The sequence below is a fragment of the Mustela erminea genome, chromosome 10 (assembly GCF_009829155.1).
Source record: "Mustela erminea isolate mMusErm1 chromosome 10, mMusErm1.Pri, whole genome shotgun sequence".
NCBI classification, from domain to species: Eukaryota; Metazoa; Chordata; class Mammalia; order Carnivora; family Mustelidae; genus Mustela; species Mustela erminea.
The window spans coordinates 44,988,771-45,004,008 of NC_045623.1; the positions used below are offsets into that span (position 1 = coordinate 44,988,771).

At 34.0% G+C, this 15,238-nt stretch overlaps 1 protein-coding gene across 5 annotated transcripts in view; it reads left to right on the forward strand.

Moving 5' to 3' along the window:
- The window catches only part of USP33 (ubiquitin specific peptidase 33), a 54,198-nt gene that overhangs the window by 30,819 nt on the left and 8,141 nt on the right, over positions 1-15,238 (forward strand). For 4 of the 5 annotated variants that reach the window (XM_032301587.1, XM_032301591.1, XM_032301589.1 and 1 more), the window contains 12 exons: positions 767-1,184; positions 3,947-4,087; positions 5,368-5,483; positions 6,750-6,922; positions 7,019-7,113; positions 7,859-7,892; positions 10,208-10,253; positions 10,696-10,876; positions 11,526-11,652; positions 12,516-12,685; positions 14,023-14,104; positions 14,860-14,968. In XM_032301587.1, the coding sequence (XP_032157478.1) occupies positions 767-1,184; positions 3,947-4,087; positions 5,368-5,483; positions 6,750-6,922; positions 7,019-7,113; positions 7,859-7,892; positions 10,208-10,253; positions 10,696-10,876; positions 11,526-11,652; positions 12,516-12,685; positions 14,023-14,104; positions 14,860-14,968 (1,692 nt within the window). The remainder of the gene's footprint in view (positions 1-766; positions 1,185-3,946; positions 4,088-5,367; positions 5,484-6,749; positions 6,923-7,018; positions 7,114-7,858; positions 7,893-10,207; positions 10,254-10,695; positions 10,877-11,525; positions 11,653-12,515; positions 12,686-14,022; positions 14,105-14,859; positions 14,969-15,238) is intronic. The other variant, XM_032301588.1, reaches the window with a different exon arrangement.

Sequence of the window (15,238 nt, forward strand, 5' to 3'; positions counted from 1 at the left end):
TACAGCACTATTATGATACCTTTGACAGTATTCTCTGTGCTATACCTTTCATCCCTATGACTAGTTCATTATGTAACTGGAAGCTTATACCTTCCACTCCCCCTCACCCATTTTGTATATTCCTGTACCCACAGATTTGTATTTTCAAAAAGCATTATAGGTTGATCACGGATTTTTCCTTTGAGATACAGCACAAGATTGGAGGAACTTTAATTTTAAGCCAAACTTATAAAATATTTGAATTTAGGACATCTCTGAATTCTAATTATCCTATTAGGCAAATCCATGTTTTCTTTATACCTTCTCCATTTTTTAAAAGTAGCAGCAGTACTAAAAGCTGACCTCTACATCATCTTTCATTTTTTTTTTTTAAGATTTTATTTGTTTATTTGACAGAGAGAGAGAGATCACAAGTGGGTAGAGAGGCAGGCAGAGAGAGGAGGAATCAGGCTCCCTGCTGAGTAGAGAGCCCGATGTGAGTCTTGATCCCAGGACCCTGAGATCATGACCTGAGCTGAAGGCAGAGGCTTAATGCACTGAGCCACCCAGGCACCCTCATATTTCATTTTTAAATTACTTCTGTTTTATTTATATAACTTTTTAGAACTTAGGGCTTCCCATGCCTTCAATGCCTGGTGTTTCTTCAGCATAATGCTACACATTTAGAAATCCGTTGATAAGCACATTCTGTGTATTTTTTTTCTTACATTTCTACATGCACGTGTTTTTAATGAAATGGTAATAATCTTTGTCCCTTATATATTAGGATGCTCAAGAATTCCTTCGATGTTTAATGGATCTGCTTCATGAAGAGTTAAAAGAACAGGTCATGGAAGTTGAGGAAGATACTCAAACTATAACGACTGAGGAGACCATGGAAGAGGACAAGAGCCAATCAGATGTAGATTTTCAATCCTGTGAATCTTGTAGCAGCAGTGATAAAGCAGAAAATGAAAATGGCTCTAGAGGCTTTTCTGAAGATAATAACGAAACAACAATGTTGATTCAGGATGATGAGAACAATTCCGAAATGGCAAAAGATTGGCAAAAAGAGAAGATGTGCAATAAGATTAATAAAGTAAATTCTGAAGGAGAATTAGATAAAGATAGAGACTCTGTGTCTGAAACAGTTGACTTGAACAACCAGGAAACTGTCAAAGTGCAAATACACAGCAGAGCTTCAGGTGACAATTTAATACTTTGAAAATGGTAGTGCTTCATTTATAGACCATGTGTGCAAGTGTGGATATTTGTATTTAAGATTATATTTGTAATTTCACTGATTTCTGATGTTTGGGGGGAATCAGCATGGCATCTCAGTAAAATCAGAACACATTTCTAATTTACATGTTAATAGTTTATATTTAGCATAATAAAAACAAAATAGGCTGATTAGTAGCTTTAGCTTAATTTTTGTGCAGTATATCACATTATATAATTCGGTTTGAAGAAAGGAATTATATAGTGGTTACTTTTGGGCTTTCAGCTAGTAGTAGAGTTAGCAATATTTGCATGTGAGTGTTAATGTCATTTTATGCAGATTCTGTTGAGATCCTGGCAAGAAGCAAAATAACCTAAATTGCAGTTTTGTAATCTTTCATACTTTCCGATTTAGACTATTGTCATTGGAGTCATATCAGCTATGAAATATTTGGCATATGTTTTGATGTAAGAGTTTAACTATAATGAACCCTATTATGAAAAATTATATCATAATACTAGCCAGTGTTCTTTCGAAAAGAGCAGGTGGCCATCTGGCCAAAGGTAATTGAGTTGGGTTGCTTTGCATTTTACTTTCATTTCTTGGGGAATTAATTTATCTGGCTTAATGTGGTCTTTAGTTTTTTGTTTCGTTTTGTTTTCTTCTTTTTAAAGATTTTATTTATTCATTCGAGAGAGAGAAAGAAAGAGATTGGGCAAGCAGGGGGAGAGGGAGAAGTAGACTCTCTGCCTAGCTGGGAGCCCAACGCGGGGCTTCATCCCAGAACCTGGAGATGATGACCTAAGCAAAAGGCAGATGCTCAACCATCTGACCCATCCAGGCACCCCGGTCTTCAGTTTTTTAAAGTACATTTAAAAAAACCATCAGAAGTTTAAACTATCTGATCTTTTAAAATAAGTGGCAGATAAGTAATATAAAATGGTTTATCTTCTGTAATTTCTAATGAATGAAACTACTAAACAATTTATTAGGTATTGAATGAACCCAAAATTCCTTGAGGAAAAGGATATTTCCTTGAGTACAGGAATCCTAATGGTTCCACCTATGTACAGCACATAAATGTGTTCTCATCAGGAAAACATGTTAGGCTCCTAAATTATAGTGGCCTATGTTTAGAGTTTAAATGAATTTAGAAGTTGTTTAGTCAGTAAATACATGAACTGTCAGTATTGAAAGACTTAACTTAGGCTGCTGTGGACTCCTGTTCAGTCCATCCTTGTCAAAAGCCTGTTTAAGGGGGCGCCTGGGTGGCTCAGTGGGTTGAGCCGCTGCCTTCGGCTCAGGTCATGATCTCAGGGTCCTGGGATCGAGTCCCGCATCAGGCTCTCTGCTCGGCGGGGAGCCTGCTTCCTCCTCTTTCTCTCTGCCTGCCTCTCTGCCTACTTGTGATCTCTCTCTCTGTCAAATAAATAAATAAATAAATAAATAAATTAAAAAAAAAAAAAAGCCTATTTAAGGGAGTTAGTGGTTCTTTATTGTTCCATAGCAGAACTTGTTCTTTTTTTTTTTTTTTTTTTTTTTTAGAACTTGTTCTTATACACAGTGACTAATTGATGACCTAGGTCAGGGATCTGAGTTTTTACATTTTACAAAGACCTGATTTTAAAAATGTGACAAAAGTCATATATGGCATGCAAAACCTGAAATATTTTTTATCAGGTCCTTTACAGGAAACATTTGCCAATCCCTGTCCTTGATAATACTACGTTTGTTCTCTTCAGGAAGTCCTAGAGTGAGTCTCATACCCTTTCTTCCTCCAGTATTAAGTAGTCTTTTTTTTTTTTTTTTAATTTTAGTCATGGTTGAAATCATGAGAAATGCCCTATGTGTAAGTAATAAAGTCACTTATTTTGCATCTGGAAAAATCCCTGAAGTCATTCTGTTTTAGGATCTTTTTTTTTTTTAAAGATTTTATTTATTTATTTGATAGAGAGAGATCACAAGTAGATGGAGAGGCAGGCAGAGAGCGAGAGAGAGATGGAAGCAGGCTCCCTGCTGAGCAGAGAGCCCGATGCGGGACTCGATCCCAGGACCCTGAGATCATGACCTGAGCCGAAGGCAGCGGCTTAACCCACTGAGCCACCCAGGCGCCCCTGTTTTAGGATCTTTCATGAACAATTCTCTTTTCCTCACTCAAATACTAATTGAGCACAATCCCTTGCCCTGGAATCTGTGTTACGTGCTTAGAGTCCCACAGCAAACTCTAAAGATAGCTGTCATGAAGCTTTTATTTTCCTGATTCATAATTTTCTTCAAAAGAAGCCCCTTTCATAATAAAGGAATGTATTTTCTTTTATCCCAGTAAGAATAAAATAATTTGTTCTTACTTATGCCTAAATTTCTTCTTAGATTTTGATTATAATGTTCGTTTGAGAGAATGACATTTTTTCCTCCTGTATGGTTTTGAAGTTTTTAAAAAAACTGTCACAAATAGTAAAAGATACTAAGTAAGAATAAATGCAATCATCTTGGCTTTATGTTTCCACTGATCACTTCCTGAATTGCCTACAGCAGTAGCGTGTTACATACATTATTTGGATTCCTAGGTGGAAAATTACTGTTCCTTTACTTAACGAGGACTTGGTCTATCAAATATTTCATTTGACATTTGTTAATGTGAATTGTGTTCAAAATCTCAAATGAAGAAACCTTTAAATTAATATTATTTGACAAGTGGGATAGTTTTACTATTTGAGATAATAATACAAATTTTAAATATTACAGAATACATTACTGATGTCCATTTGAATGACCTGTCTACATCACAGATCCTCCCATCAAATGAAGGTGTTAATCCACGTTTATCAGCAAGCCCTCCTAAATCAGGCAATTTGTGGCCAGGATTGGCAGCCACACACAAAAAAGGTAGAAGTTTCAGTTACTCAGATTCCTTTGCGTTGATAATATAAAGTGTTAATTATGAAATATTCAATACTTTAAAAATAACAGCATAACTTTTTACAACCATGATTTGAAATCTGTGTATGTGGGGGGGGCACAAATTTGTGTAGAGTAGAATTCACACTTTTGGTGTAGATTTCTGAATTTTAACACATACATAGATTCTTGTTACCACCACCACAAACAGCATGTAGAAGAGTTTTAACACTCCCAAAGAATTTCATTATATTACCTTTTTGTAATCAGATCATTCTCCCACCCCTCCCCAAACCCTAGCCCTTTGATCTGTTCCCTGTACAACTGCTCTGCCTTTTCTGGAATATCATATAAATGTAGTCATACAGTTGATAGCCTTTTGAAATAGGCTTATTTCACTTAGTGTAATGCATTTGAGATATAGTCATGCTGCACGTCTGAACAGTTCCTGAATACAATAGTATTTCATTGTATAGGACTATAGTACTGTTTATTTATTCACTCTGAAGAACATCTGAACTGTTTCCAGTTTTTGGCAATTAGGAAGAATGCTGCTATAAGCATTTGTGTACAGGTTTTTTGTGTGAATATAAGTTTGTCTAGAGGAAACATCCAGAAAGGAGCTTATTGGGTTTTACATTGGTTTTATGTTTAATGTTGTATGAAATTGTTTTCCAGGATAGCTGTATAATTTTGCATTCCCACTTGGCTATGTATGAGAATTCCAGTATTATGAGATGTAAAACTCTAAAACTCTTAGGAAAAAACATAAGGAGGAGTAAGTGTTCATGACCTCGTGTTAGACAGAAAGTTTTTTAAAGATATCAAAAACAATATCGATAAAAGAAAAAAGAAAAAATTTTCTTGGCAAAAGACCCTATTAAGAGATTGAAAAGATAAGATTAGGAGAAAATACTTATAAATCACATAGCAGACAAAGGACTTGTGTCCAGAATATATAAAGAAACTCTCAAAACTTAATTATAGAATCCTTTCTTCAAATAAGGCCTTACTTGGATGCAAAAACAAATAAGCAAAAGCAAAATTTATTCTGTTTGAAGTCGAGCTGAGGAGACCAAACACCTTCTAGTTCATCTTGGTTTTTTGTAGGGATTTTTTTTTTTTTTTAACCAATTCTCTTGAATGGTATTTGGACAGAATTTCATTAGCATTGTAAATTTTATTGTAAAGGATTTCAGAGAAAAATGCTAAAGGAACGACCTTGGTTTTTTAAAAAAAAATGTTCTACACTTGTTTTTCAATCCTAGCTCAATCTGCATCATCTCCAAAGAGGAAAAAACAGCACAAGAAATACCGAAGTGTTATTTCAGACATATTTGATGGAACAATTATTAGTTCAGTGCAGTGTCTGACTTGTGACAGGGTGAGTATGAGGGAATTGTAATACACAGGGAATTTCTGTCAAGTGCTCTTTAAAACAAAACAAAACAAAAACTTGACAAATTGGATGAAAAGTTTATTTTTTTTCTCCTTGCTGCTTCTCCTTTCTTCTGTTTACATCAGTATAAATTAATTCTAGGAGTAGAATTTGTGTTTTTAGAAGTAATAGCAACATCATTTTGAAAATATGGGTCTTGACCTGTCTTTGGACAGGCATGCATTAGCAACAAGAATTAATTCAGTTTTTCATCTCTGGTCACATACAAAGGTGATGTGTTGCTCAGCAACAGTGTATAACACATGCATATTCTCCCAAGGCTGGCAAAATTAATATGCTGGGAAACTGTTTCTATTTGTAGGCACAAGGCTGTGAATGTACTACATTTGGTGGTGTGGCTTATAAATATTTTCCTCTGTTAAGATTAGGACTCAGATAATAAAGGTAGTGTCAGATTCATACACCTGAGCATAAATTAAAATCATGAGTTATTAAATCATATCTCTAAATCCCAGAATTAAGGAGTATGAAATGACTTCTCTCAAAAAAAAAAAAAAAACCCTCAAAAATAAGTTTTCAGTTACTGTATTAGGTTCTTAAGTCAAATCTGAGGGCTTTCAGTAGGATCATTTCAATGTAGGCTATTTGGGTACCAGATATTTAAATGGAATCATCCTGAAATGTTTTCAGCTATTTAAAAATTACATGGCAGGGGCACCTGGGTGGCTCAGTAGGTTAAAGCCTCTGCCTTCGGCTCAGGTCATGACCTCAGGGTCCTGGGATCAAGCCCCGCATCGGGCTCTCTGCTCAGCTGGGAGCCTGCTTCTCCTCTGTCTCTGCCTACTGCTCTGCCTACTTGTGATCTCTCTCTCTGTGTCAAATAAATAAATAAAAATCTTTCAAAAAAATAAAAATTACATGGCAGGTTTTATTTCTTTTTTAAAAAACATTTAAAAACTATCATGAGAGATCATTTCCAAAAATAAATGCAGTAGTAGTGCTTAAGAGTTTGGTACTGAGTCTGTAGTGTCTTTATGTACTTCTCTATGCCACAGTGTCCTTATGAGGTATTATGTGAAGATTAAATTTAGAACAGCACCTGGTTCAGAGCAAGTATTTTTGCTGTTGCCAGTACTGTTACTGATTTTTTCATTTTTTGCTTATGAATTGCTTTGGGGCATCTAAGATTTGTTCTTATAAATGTCTATGTTGGATTATTTTCATTCCATTTTAAACACGAAACAATTTTAGGTGTCTGTAACCCTCGAGACCTTTCAAGATCTGTCCTTGCCAATTCCTGGCAAGGAAGACCTTGCTAAGCTGCATTCATCCAGTCACCCAACTTCTATAGTCAAAGCAGGATCATGTGGCGAAGCATATGCTCCACAAGGGTGGATAGCGTTTTTCATGGAATATGTGAAGAGGTATGTATGCGTTTTATTTATATTAATTGTTAAAACTGCTGTTTCTGCTGTACTGGCAGAACACTTGCTTTTTTTTTTCTGTCAATAATGTTTCAGGTTTGTTGTCTCATGTGTTCCTAGCTGGTTTTGGGGTCCAATAGTAACCTTGCAAGATTGTCTTGCTGCCTTCTTCGCCAGAGATGAACTGAAAGGTAAATATGAAACAGTTTTAAACTATGGCTGAATTGTCGTGGGTGATCTAAAATACTAGTGGGACATTTTATATTTATATAAAATCATGTAAAATTTATATGAAATATTAATACATTTTATATTTATATATTTATTTTATATATTTATATATTTTATATTTTATGTTTATATTTATATAAAATGTGTTTATAAAAGCTAAGTCTTAAGGTGGCTTAAATAGTACTTGCCCATATCAGCACAGTTGCCAGTACCTACCATGGTAACATAAATAACATAAGTCATATCCTGAAATAATTTATACAGATTTCTGTAGTGTAAGACAGTATGTAAGTGAGGTGTCTTAAAACTGCTCTGGGAGTCAAAGAAGGGAAAATTCAACCCATATAAAAGAATTGTATGTGTGGAGTACTTTGAGTTCCTCCGTAATATTTAAGATATACCACTGTTCTTGTGTGTTTGGCACCTTGCTGGGATATGTAACAGGCAGGCAGTAAAGTCTGCTGAGTGAGTAAATGGAAAGGATGTTATTTGAGTTAGGCCTTCAGGGTTGGAAAGAGAGTGAGGTGAGGGTATTTTAGGCAAAGTAAACATCATGAGCTGACTCTTGAGCAGAGACTTAAAAATGTGAGCCTTGTGCTACTGTGCTGCAAAATCAGCATGTGGCAGACCCCAAGAATTGCAGAACTAAAAGAAAATAACTTACTTTTATTTTGAGAGGAATGACCAGATCTGTTCTATTTCCAGGTGACAATATGTACAGTTGTGAAAAATGCAAAAAGTGAGTGTCATTGACGGTGTTCTGAATCTCATGTTTTGTAGTATAAATGGTATTTTTCTTGTTCATTTGAATTGGGTATGTCAAGCGAATTTTGCATCTTTTTTAGTAAAATGAAGGCTGGCAAGCTTTGTCCTAGTAAAAATAAAGACAGGTTGTTCTATAAAACAAATTTGAGGTAAAAGTTTGATAAATTTAATCAACTTATCTAAGATGAAAAAGTTGATATATATTTTGAGATAAATTATGTATATAATTTTACATAAAACTTTTCTAACTATGGTATAAAAGATATACTAGGATATGTAACATACGTTTTCATTATATAAGTTGTGCCATTATAAATAAGGCAATATTCTCTTCTGAACTACCATGTTAACAGACTAGATTCAGGAAGTCAGAATGACAATAAAGGTACAAGTTTCAAATCTGTAGAAAATTCAGAAATGTTATGCCAACTTTGATATACCTGTTGTATGAGGGCCGAATAGAAGTTTAAGAAAAGTATAGTATTCTTTCTTTTTTTTTTTTTTTTTAAAGATTTTATTTATTTATTTGACAGGCAGAGATCACAAGTAGGCAGAGAGTCAGGCAGAGAGAGAGGAGGAAGCAGGATCCCTGCTGAGCAGAGAGGGCGATGTGGGGCTCGATCCCAGGACCCTGAGATCATGACCCGAGCCGAAAGCAGAGGATTTAACCACTGAGCCACCCAGGCGCCCCTAGTATTATTTCTTTATATCTGCTAGTTTCCTTTTAAATGTCCTGTAATAAATTCAAGCTTAAAAGTCTTCTTGGTGGTCAGAAAAGAAAAGTAATTGTGGAGAATTGAAGACAGATATATTTGTGTGAACTGGGAAATTTCTCTGAATTTCTATAATAGGAGAATAATGGTGTCCTAATAAGAACTAGAACCTTCATGATAACAAACATCTGGCTGTTTAGCAGTAACTCCAGAGAAACGTTGATCTGTTTTGGTTCTCATGACAAAAAGGAATGGTATATTGTTTGGTCAATAAGGATAAAAGGCTCCTATGTACTTTCTACAAGAAAAAACCACCTCTGATGAATTGGGAAGTATGTATTAGTTTGTCTGGAAGCTGTAGCTAATAGCTGAAGAGGGAGTTGGCCTGGAGGGGGACTGTTCCTTGAAAACATGAACTAGGAAAAAGGTAATAGTGAAGATGAACAGAACCTTGCATCTACCCCAAATCCAAAGTAGGTATCTGTCAAGTGTACATTAATACTGATCATTAATAATAACCACCCTTGAACTCAAGTTATGTGTTCCCACATTTAAGAATAAAGATTATATTGCCAAAGTGGGAGTGAGGAAAGGGCAAAATGGGTGAAGAGGGTCAAAAGGTAGAAATTTCCAGTTATAATTTAAATCATGGAGATGTGATGTACACAATAGTGACAATAGTTAATAATACTGTATTTCATATTTGAAAGTTTGTAAGAGGGTAGATCTGAAAAATTTTCTTTCTTATAAGAAAAGAAAAAAATTTTGTGACTCTATGTGGTGATGGTTGTTAAAAAATTACTGTAGTGATCATTTTGCAATGTATACAAATACTGCATCATTATATTGTACACTTGAAACTAATATACTGTTACATGTCAATTATACTTCAATTAAAAATAATAAATTAAAAGAATAAAGGTATTTAAAAAAAGCAAAAATTACAGGGACGCTCAGCTGGTTTAGCTGTTGGAGCTTGGGACTCCTGATCTTGGGGCTATCAGTTCAAGCCCCATATTTAGTTTAGAGATTACTTAAAAACAACAATAAAAAAAGCTAAAAAAAAAAAAAAAAGTTAAAATATATTGACCTGACCAACCAATTCTGTAAAATTGGGATTCTGTTTTACCCAGTTTTACTTGATATCTGGATGTTATAAAGACATAGCCAGGCCATAACACTAGTACATTTGTTTAAAAAAATTGTCATCAAAGAATTAACAAGTCCCTAAATTTTTATTACTGAAATCTTGTTTAAGTATTTTTTTAAAAAATAAGGAACTCCAATGTTCATTAGTATGTGTTTTTAAATTGGTAGCATATAGTTCAATAATGAGCATTTTTGTCCCTGTGTTTGCTTAAAGATTTTGCTGTATATTTAAAAATACTGGGGATGCCTGGATGGCTCAGGCATTTGAGTGTCTGACTCTTGATCTCACGGTTGTGAGTTCAAGTCCTGAGTCGGGCTCCACACTGGGTTTGGAGCCTACTTAAAAAAAAAATTAAAAATACTAAAGCTTTTGTAGATTCATATGGGAAATTTAAATTTAAATTTGTTTTCTTTTTTTCCTCCCCAGATTAAGGAATGGAGTAAAGTTTTGTAAAGTACAAAAATTTCCTGAGGTATGGGCTTTATTATAATTAAACTTATTTTATCTTGTAGGAACATAAAACAGTAACATAGTACCATGTAGCGTTGTTGAAGAATGGAGTGGTTCTATTGACCATTTGCTGTGTTTATATACCCTATTAGGATTTTCCACTTTTGAGATACTGAGTTACATAGCAAATAAGTGCCCTTATCTATAAAACTGTTTTGAACATAGTTTAATCAGACATTGTAGGATCTTAAAGGTTATACAAGATAAAATTAGAAAAGCAAATAGCCGTGACTTATTAGGAAGTACCAGGTTTCACCATTTCTACATCTTAATGTCTTTGGAATCAGGTTATCATAATTGCAGGGTAATGTTTAACCTTGACATTTAATTCAATGTCTATATTTAATAGATTCCTTTACTTAGCATACAAAACAATAGAATTTTAAATAATCTTTATCTTTTAGATTTTGTGCATCCATCTTAAAAGATTCAGACATGAACTGATGTTTTCCACCAAAATCAGTACCCATGTTTCATTTCCGCTGGAAGGTCTGGATCTTCAGCCATTTCTTGCTAAGGATAGTCCAGTTCAGATTGTTACCTATGATCTTCTGTCAGTCATTTGTCATCATGGAACTGCAAGTAGTAAGTATATTAGGTTTGACTTATGTCTAGATTAAAAAAAAAAAAGTAACCATATGAATTGATCTCTTCAATAAGACTTGATTAAATAAAAGGAAAAATGTAAAAATAGATATTTCAAAATTTATTTTATTTTGGTTTGTTAAAAACATGCAGAAAATTTTAGGAAATTAAATAATTTTGCTATGAAGTTTGAAATACTGAAAATTATATTTTATATAAAATTTAATAAGGACTTTAACATGATCATTTTTACACTGGTTTTTTAAGTTTGTATTTTTGTCCTTATTTTCATTTCAAGTGGTGGTAGGAGGATACAGACTAGAAAAAATATGAGCATAGTTTTTGCTAAATCTCAGTCTCTGCTAGGAACTGAGGATTCAAAAAGTACTTTCTTTCTTAGGGTGCCTGGCTGGCTCGGTTGGTTAGGCGTCTGACTTCAGCTCAGGTCATGATCTCAAGGTCTTGAAATTGAGCTCCCATGTTGGGCTCCCTACTCAGCGGGGAGTCTGCTTGTCTTTTTCACTCTGCTCCTTCCCCTGCTTGTGCGCTCTCTCTCTCTCTCAAATAAAAAATTTTTTAAAAAGTACTTTAATTCTTATGTTAATTTTGTATTACTGAAATTATTTAAATGTTTTCAATTCAAATTCAGGTGGACACTATATTGCCTACTGCCGAAACAATTTAAATCATCACTGGTATGAATTTGATGATCAAAGTGTCACTGAAGTTTCAGAATCTACTGTGCAAAATGCAGAAGCTTATGTTCTTTTCTATAGGTAAGGAAGTAATTCTCATGGGTAGGCTATTTTGACAAATGTGGAAGAACATCTCACTTTGGGGTTATAACTTCTAAGACTTTCAAAATGTATCGCTGAATAAAGATAGAAATTGTTTTCATTCTCATTTCATTTTGTGAGTAGATTGAAAGGTTATGTGCAAAATGATCTTTTCTTAGGAAAATCTTAAATCATTTAGTTGAAGGGCAAAGGAATAGATTTTGTTTTAGAAAGATTGGTTTTGGGGTGCATGGGTGGCTCAGTCCTTAAGCGTCTGCCTTTAGCTCAGGTCATGATCCCAGGGTCCTGGGATCGACCCCCGCATCGGGCTCCCTGCTGTCCAAGGAACCTGCTTCTCCCTCTCCCACTCCCCCTGCTTCTGTTCCCTCTGTCACTGTGGCTATCAAATAAATAAATAAAATCTTAAAAAAAAGAAAGATTGGTTTTAATAAATTAGGCACTGATGGTAGGAATTAAGTACAAATTTTCTCCTAAAATAGCTAATAAAGGAGCTAATAAAGCTAATAAATAAATTTTTCAGTATCTTATAAAAGGTTTAATACTAGCTACTGAAAAAAGAAAACATCATTAAATGGATCTTATTAACAAACATTTGAATGTGTACTGTGTGCCAGTAGTTAGGTAGATTCTCAGTAATTATGATACAGTGTTGCCCTTTAGGAGTATATAAGTAGTTGGGGGGTTGGTGATACAAAATATATTTCTCTTGAGTAAGTCCCAAGACTAGTAAGATTCATAATATTACTGTGTATGCTGAGTCTAATAAGGAAGAGGAAAAATCCATTTACTAGTCTGATGGAGTACAATGCATATTAAGTTTAATGAGTCATTGTCCTTAACAGGAAAAGCAGTGAAGAGGCACAAAAAGAGAGAAGAAGGATAGCAAATTTATTGAACATAATGGAGCCAAGTCTTCTTCAATTTTATATTTCTCGACAGTGGCTAAATAAATTTAAGACTTTTGCTGAACCTGGTCCTATTTCAAATAATGATTTTCTCTGTATTCATGGAGGTAAGGAATTTTGTAATGAAAAGTAGTGGTAGGGGTTTGCTGTTAAATAGTTTACAAATTAGGAAGAGGCAAGAGTTTTCCTCTTCCACTTATTTTCTCATTTCTTCATCTGCAGTCTAACTTAAATGTTTAATTTTCTAGCTCCAGAAATTGGCTTTTTCTTCAATTTATATTTTTCTTTGATTTATATAGCCTCTTCATAGAAGGGATACTTACTGAGTATCTGTTCCAAACCCTGTGCTAGACCCTGAGAATACCAAAGATACTACTTCTCTACACTCTAATTTCATAATAGAGACAGATATACACAGCCAGTTATGATACAGTGAGCACTTCTATTACACATTATTTTTCTTGGCCGAGAGGTATTCACCTGCCTGCTATATCCATGATCCTTATCCCTTTTGTCTAAATTAGTAGGTGGCTCTTTTCTGAAATATGAAAGTGTATTTGGAATTTAATAAAAAAGCCTCATATACTTATTTGCTGTATATAACTTAAGCCTTTGTGATCAGCTATGTTTGTGTTCGTACCTGTGATAAATAACACCTTAATGTGACACCTTGATTAAATTTCATGGTTGAAGACTCAATATTCTTGTTAATTAACTATTTTTGTAGTGGGAATATCTTGTAGTGGATATAGAAACCTAAACCTTTAAAGGTTTCTGGATGTGAATTTATCACTTGTTATTTCCCCACTTGAACTACTAACATAATGCTTTTCCAGTTCTGAATTTTCCCATAAACTTTTAATGGTATTTATCTGTGACTGCCGTTTATTATATTTAAGTATATAAGTGCCTCATTTCCTTTGCTAGCTCAAGCTCTATGAAGGAAAGATTGTCTCTTAGTTTTCTTTGATTTCTCACAGTATACAATCAAGGTTTAGTAAAGATTTATGTAAGTTGCTTGAAGATCTTGGTTAGCTGGTTTTTCTCTACTTCAAGAAGTATGTTCATTTTTAGGAACATAATCACCAAAAATGCTTTTACTTAATTTTTAAGAATAATTATTTAAAAATGCCAGTGATTAATCGGTTTAAAAATGAGTTTAGGGGCGCCTGGGTGGCTCAGTGGGTTAAGCCGCTGCCTTCGGCTCAGGTCATGATCTCAGGGTCCTGGGATCGAGCCCCGCATCAGGCTCTCTGCTCAGCAGGGAACCTGCTTCCTCCTCTCTCTCTGCCTGCCTCTCTGCCTACTTGTGATCTCTGTCTGTCAAATAAATAAATAAAATCTTTAAAAAAAAAAAATAAAAAAAAAAATAAAAATGAGTTTAACCTTTAAAAGTTGCATAAAGGAATTTAAGAATGAGACACACCCATTTGAACTTTTTTAGGTGTTCCTCCACGAAAAGCTGGTTATATTGAAGACCTGGTTTTGATGCTGCCTCAGAACATTTGGGATAACCTGTATAGCAGGTTTGTTTTTTTACATCAGACAATATGGTATTGTGAAAACCAGTTGGTGAAACTTGTTAAAAGGGAATTGTATTATTTCACATATGTTCCTTGTGCTTTATGTTGCTTATGTAGAAAATTCTCTGTTTTCCATCAGTATTCATTCTGAAGTTTGAATAGGAAGACTTTGTAGTTAATGTGACCCTAGTTGAGATAATGTAATTCTGATTTTTACGTTCTAATTATTTGTACCGTAAAAGCATATGGTGATATTTAACTCTGAAATTTTAAAGTTTTAAATTTTATTTTAAAACATTTCATATATAATTTCCTTACTATGTTTTCTTAGTTAAATACTGAAAGGAATTCTTCCATGAATTCTTACCTGAGAGATCAGCGAAAGCCTCCTTCTGATTACACTTGATTAAGACTATGGCTGCATTGAACTAAGATTTATATTATATTGCAGTTTTTGAAAGACACTTGTTTTACTTTGTGTTGTTGCCTCTAATATATTTGGTAGCAGAAATAGCCATAAGGGAAAGTTGAAATATAAAGCTATTTAATCAATAAATTGAGTCATTGACCCTGATAAACATAAAATCAAGGTGTTACAATTATATGATTTTATATTAGTTTAATTATGACTGAGAATTTTTCTGTGGGGATTTATTCTTTACTAGGTATTTAGCCATTGACTCAAAGTTGGAGACAAATTTCCAGGAATATCCACTTTCTTCAACATTATCATAATTATTAAATTCTTTATGCTTTAGGTACGGAGGAGGACCAGCTGTCAACCATCTGTACATTTGTCACACTTGCCAAATTGAGGCAGAGAAAATTGAAAAAAGAAGAAAAACAGAATTGGAAATTTTTATTCGGGTAAAAGTGATGCTTTTTGAATTGTAAATGTGATATAGGATAAAGAACTGACAATTAGATGTAGAACTATTACTATGTTAACTATATTATATTAATGAAATGATTAGATGAAATGGTTGTAATAGATTTCAACAGTGATTTTAACAGTGAGATTTTAACAGTGGGAGACAGGCCTCTAAAATTCTCGTGAGTTAAGTTTTTACGGGTTGGCATTTGCAGTAATCTATTGAAATGGTAAATTATAGGTTTCCTTTAGTTTTTTTCTCGGAA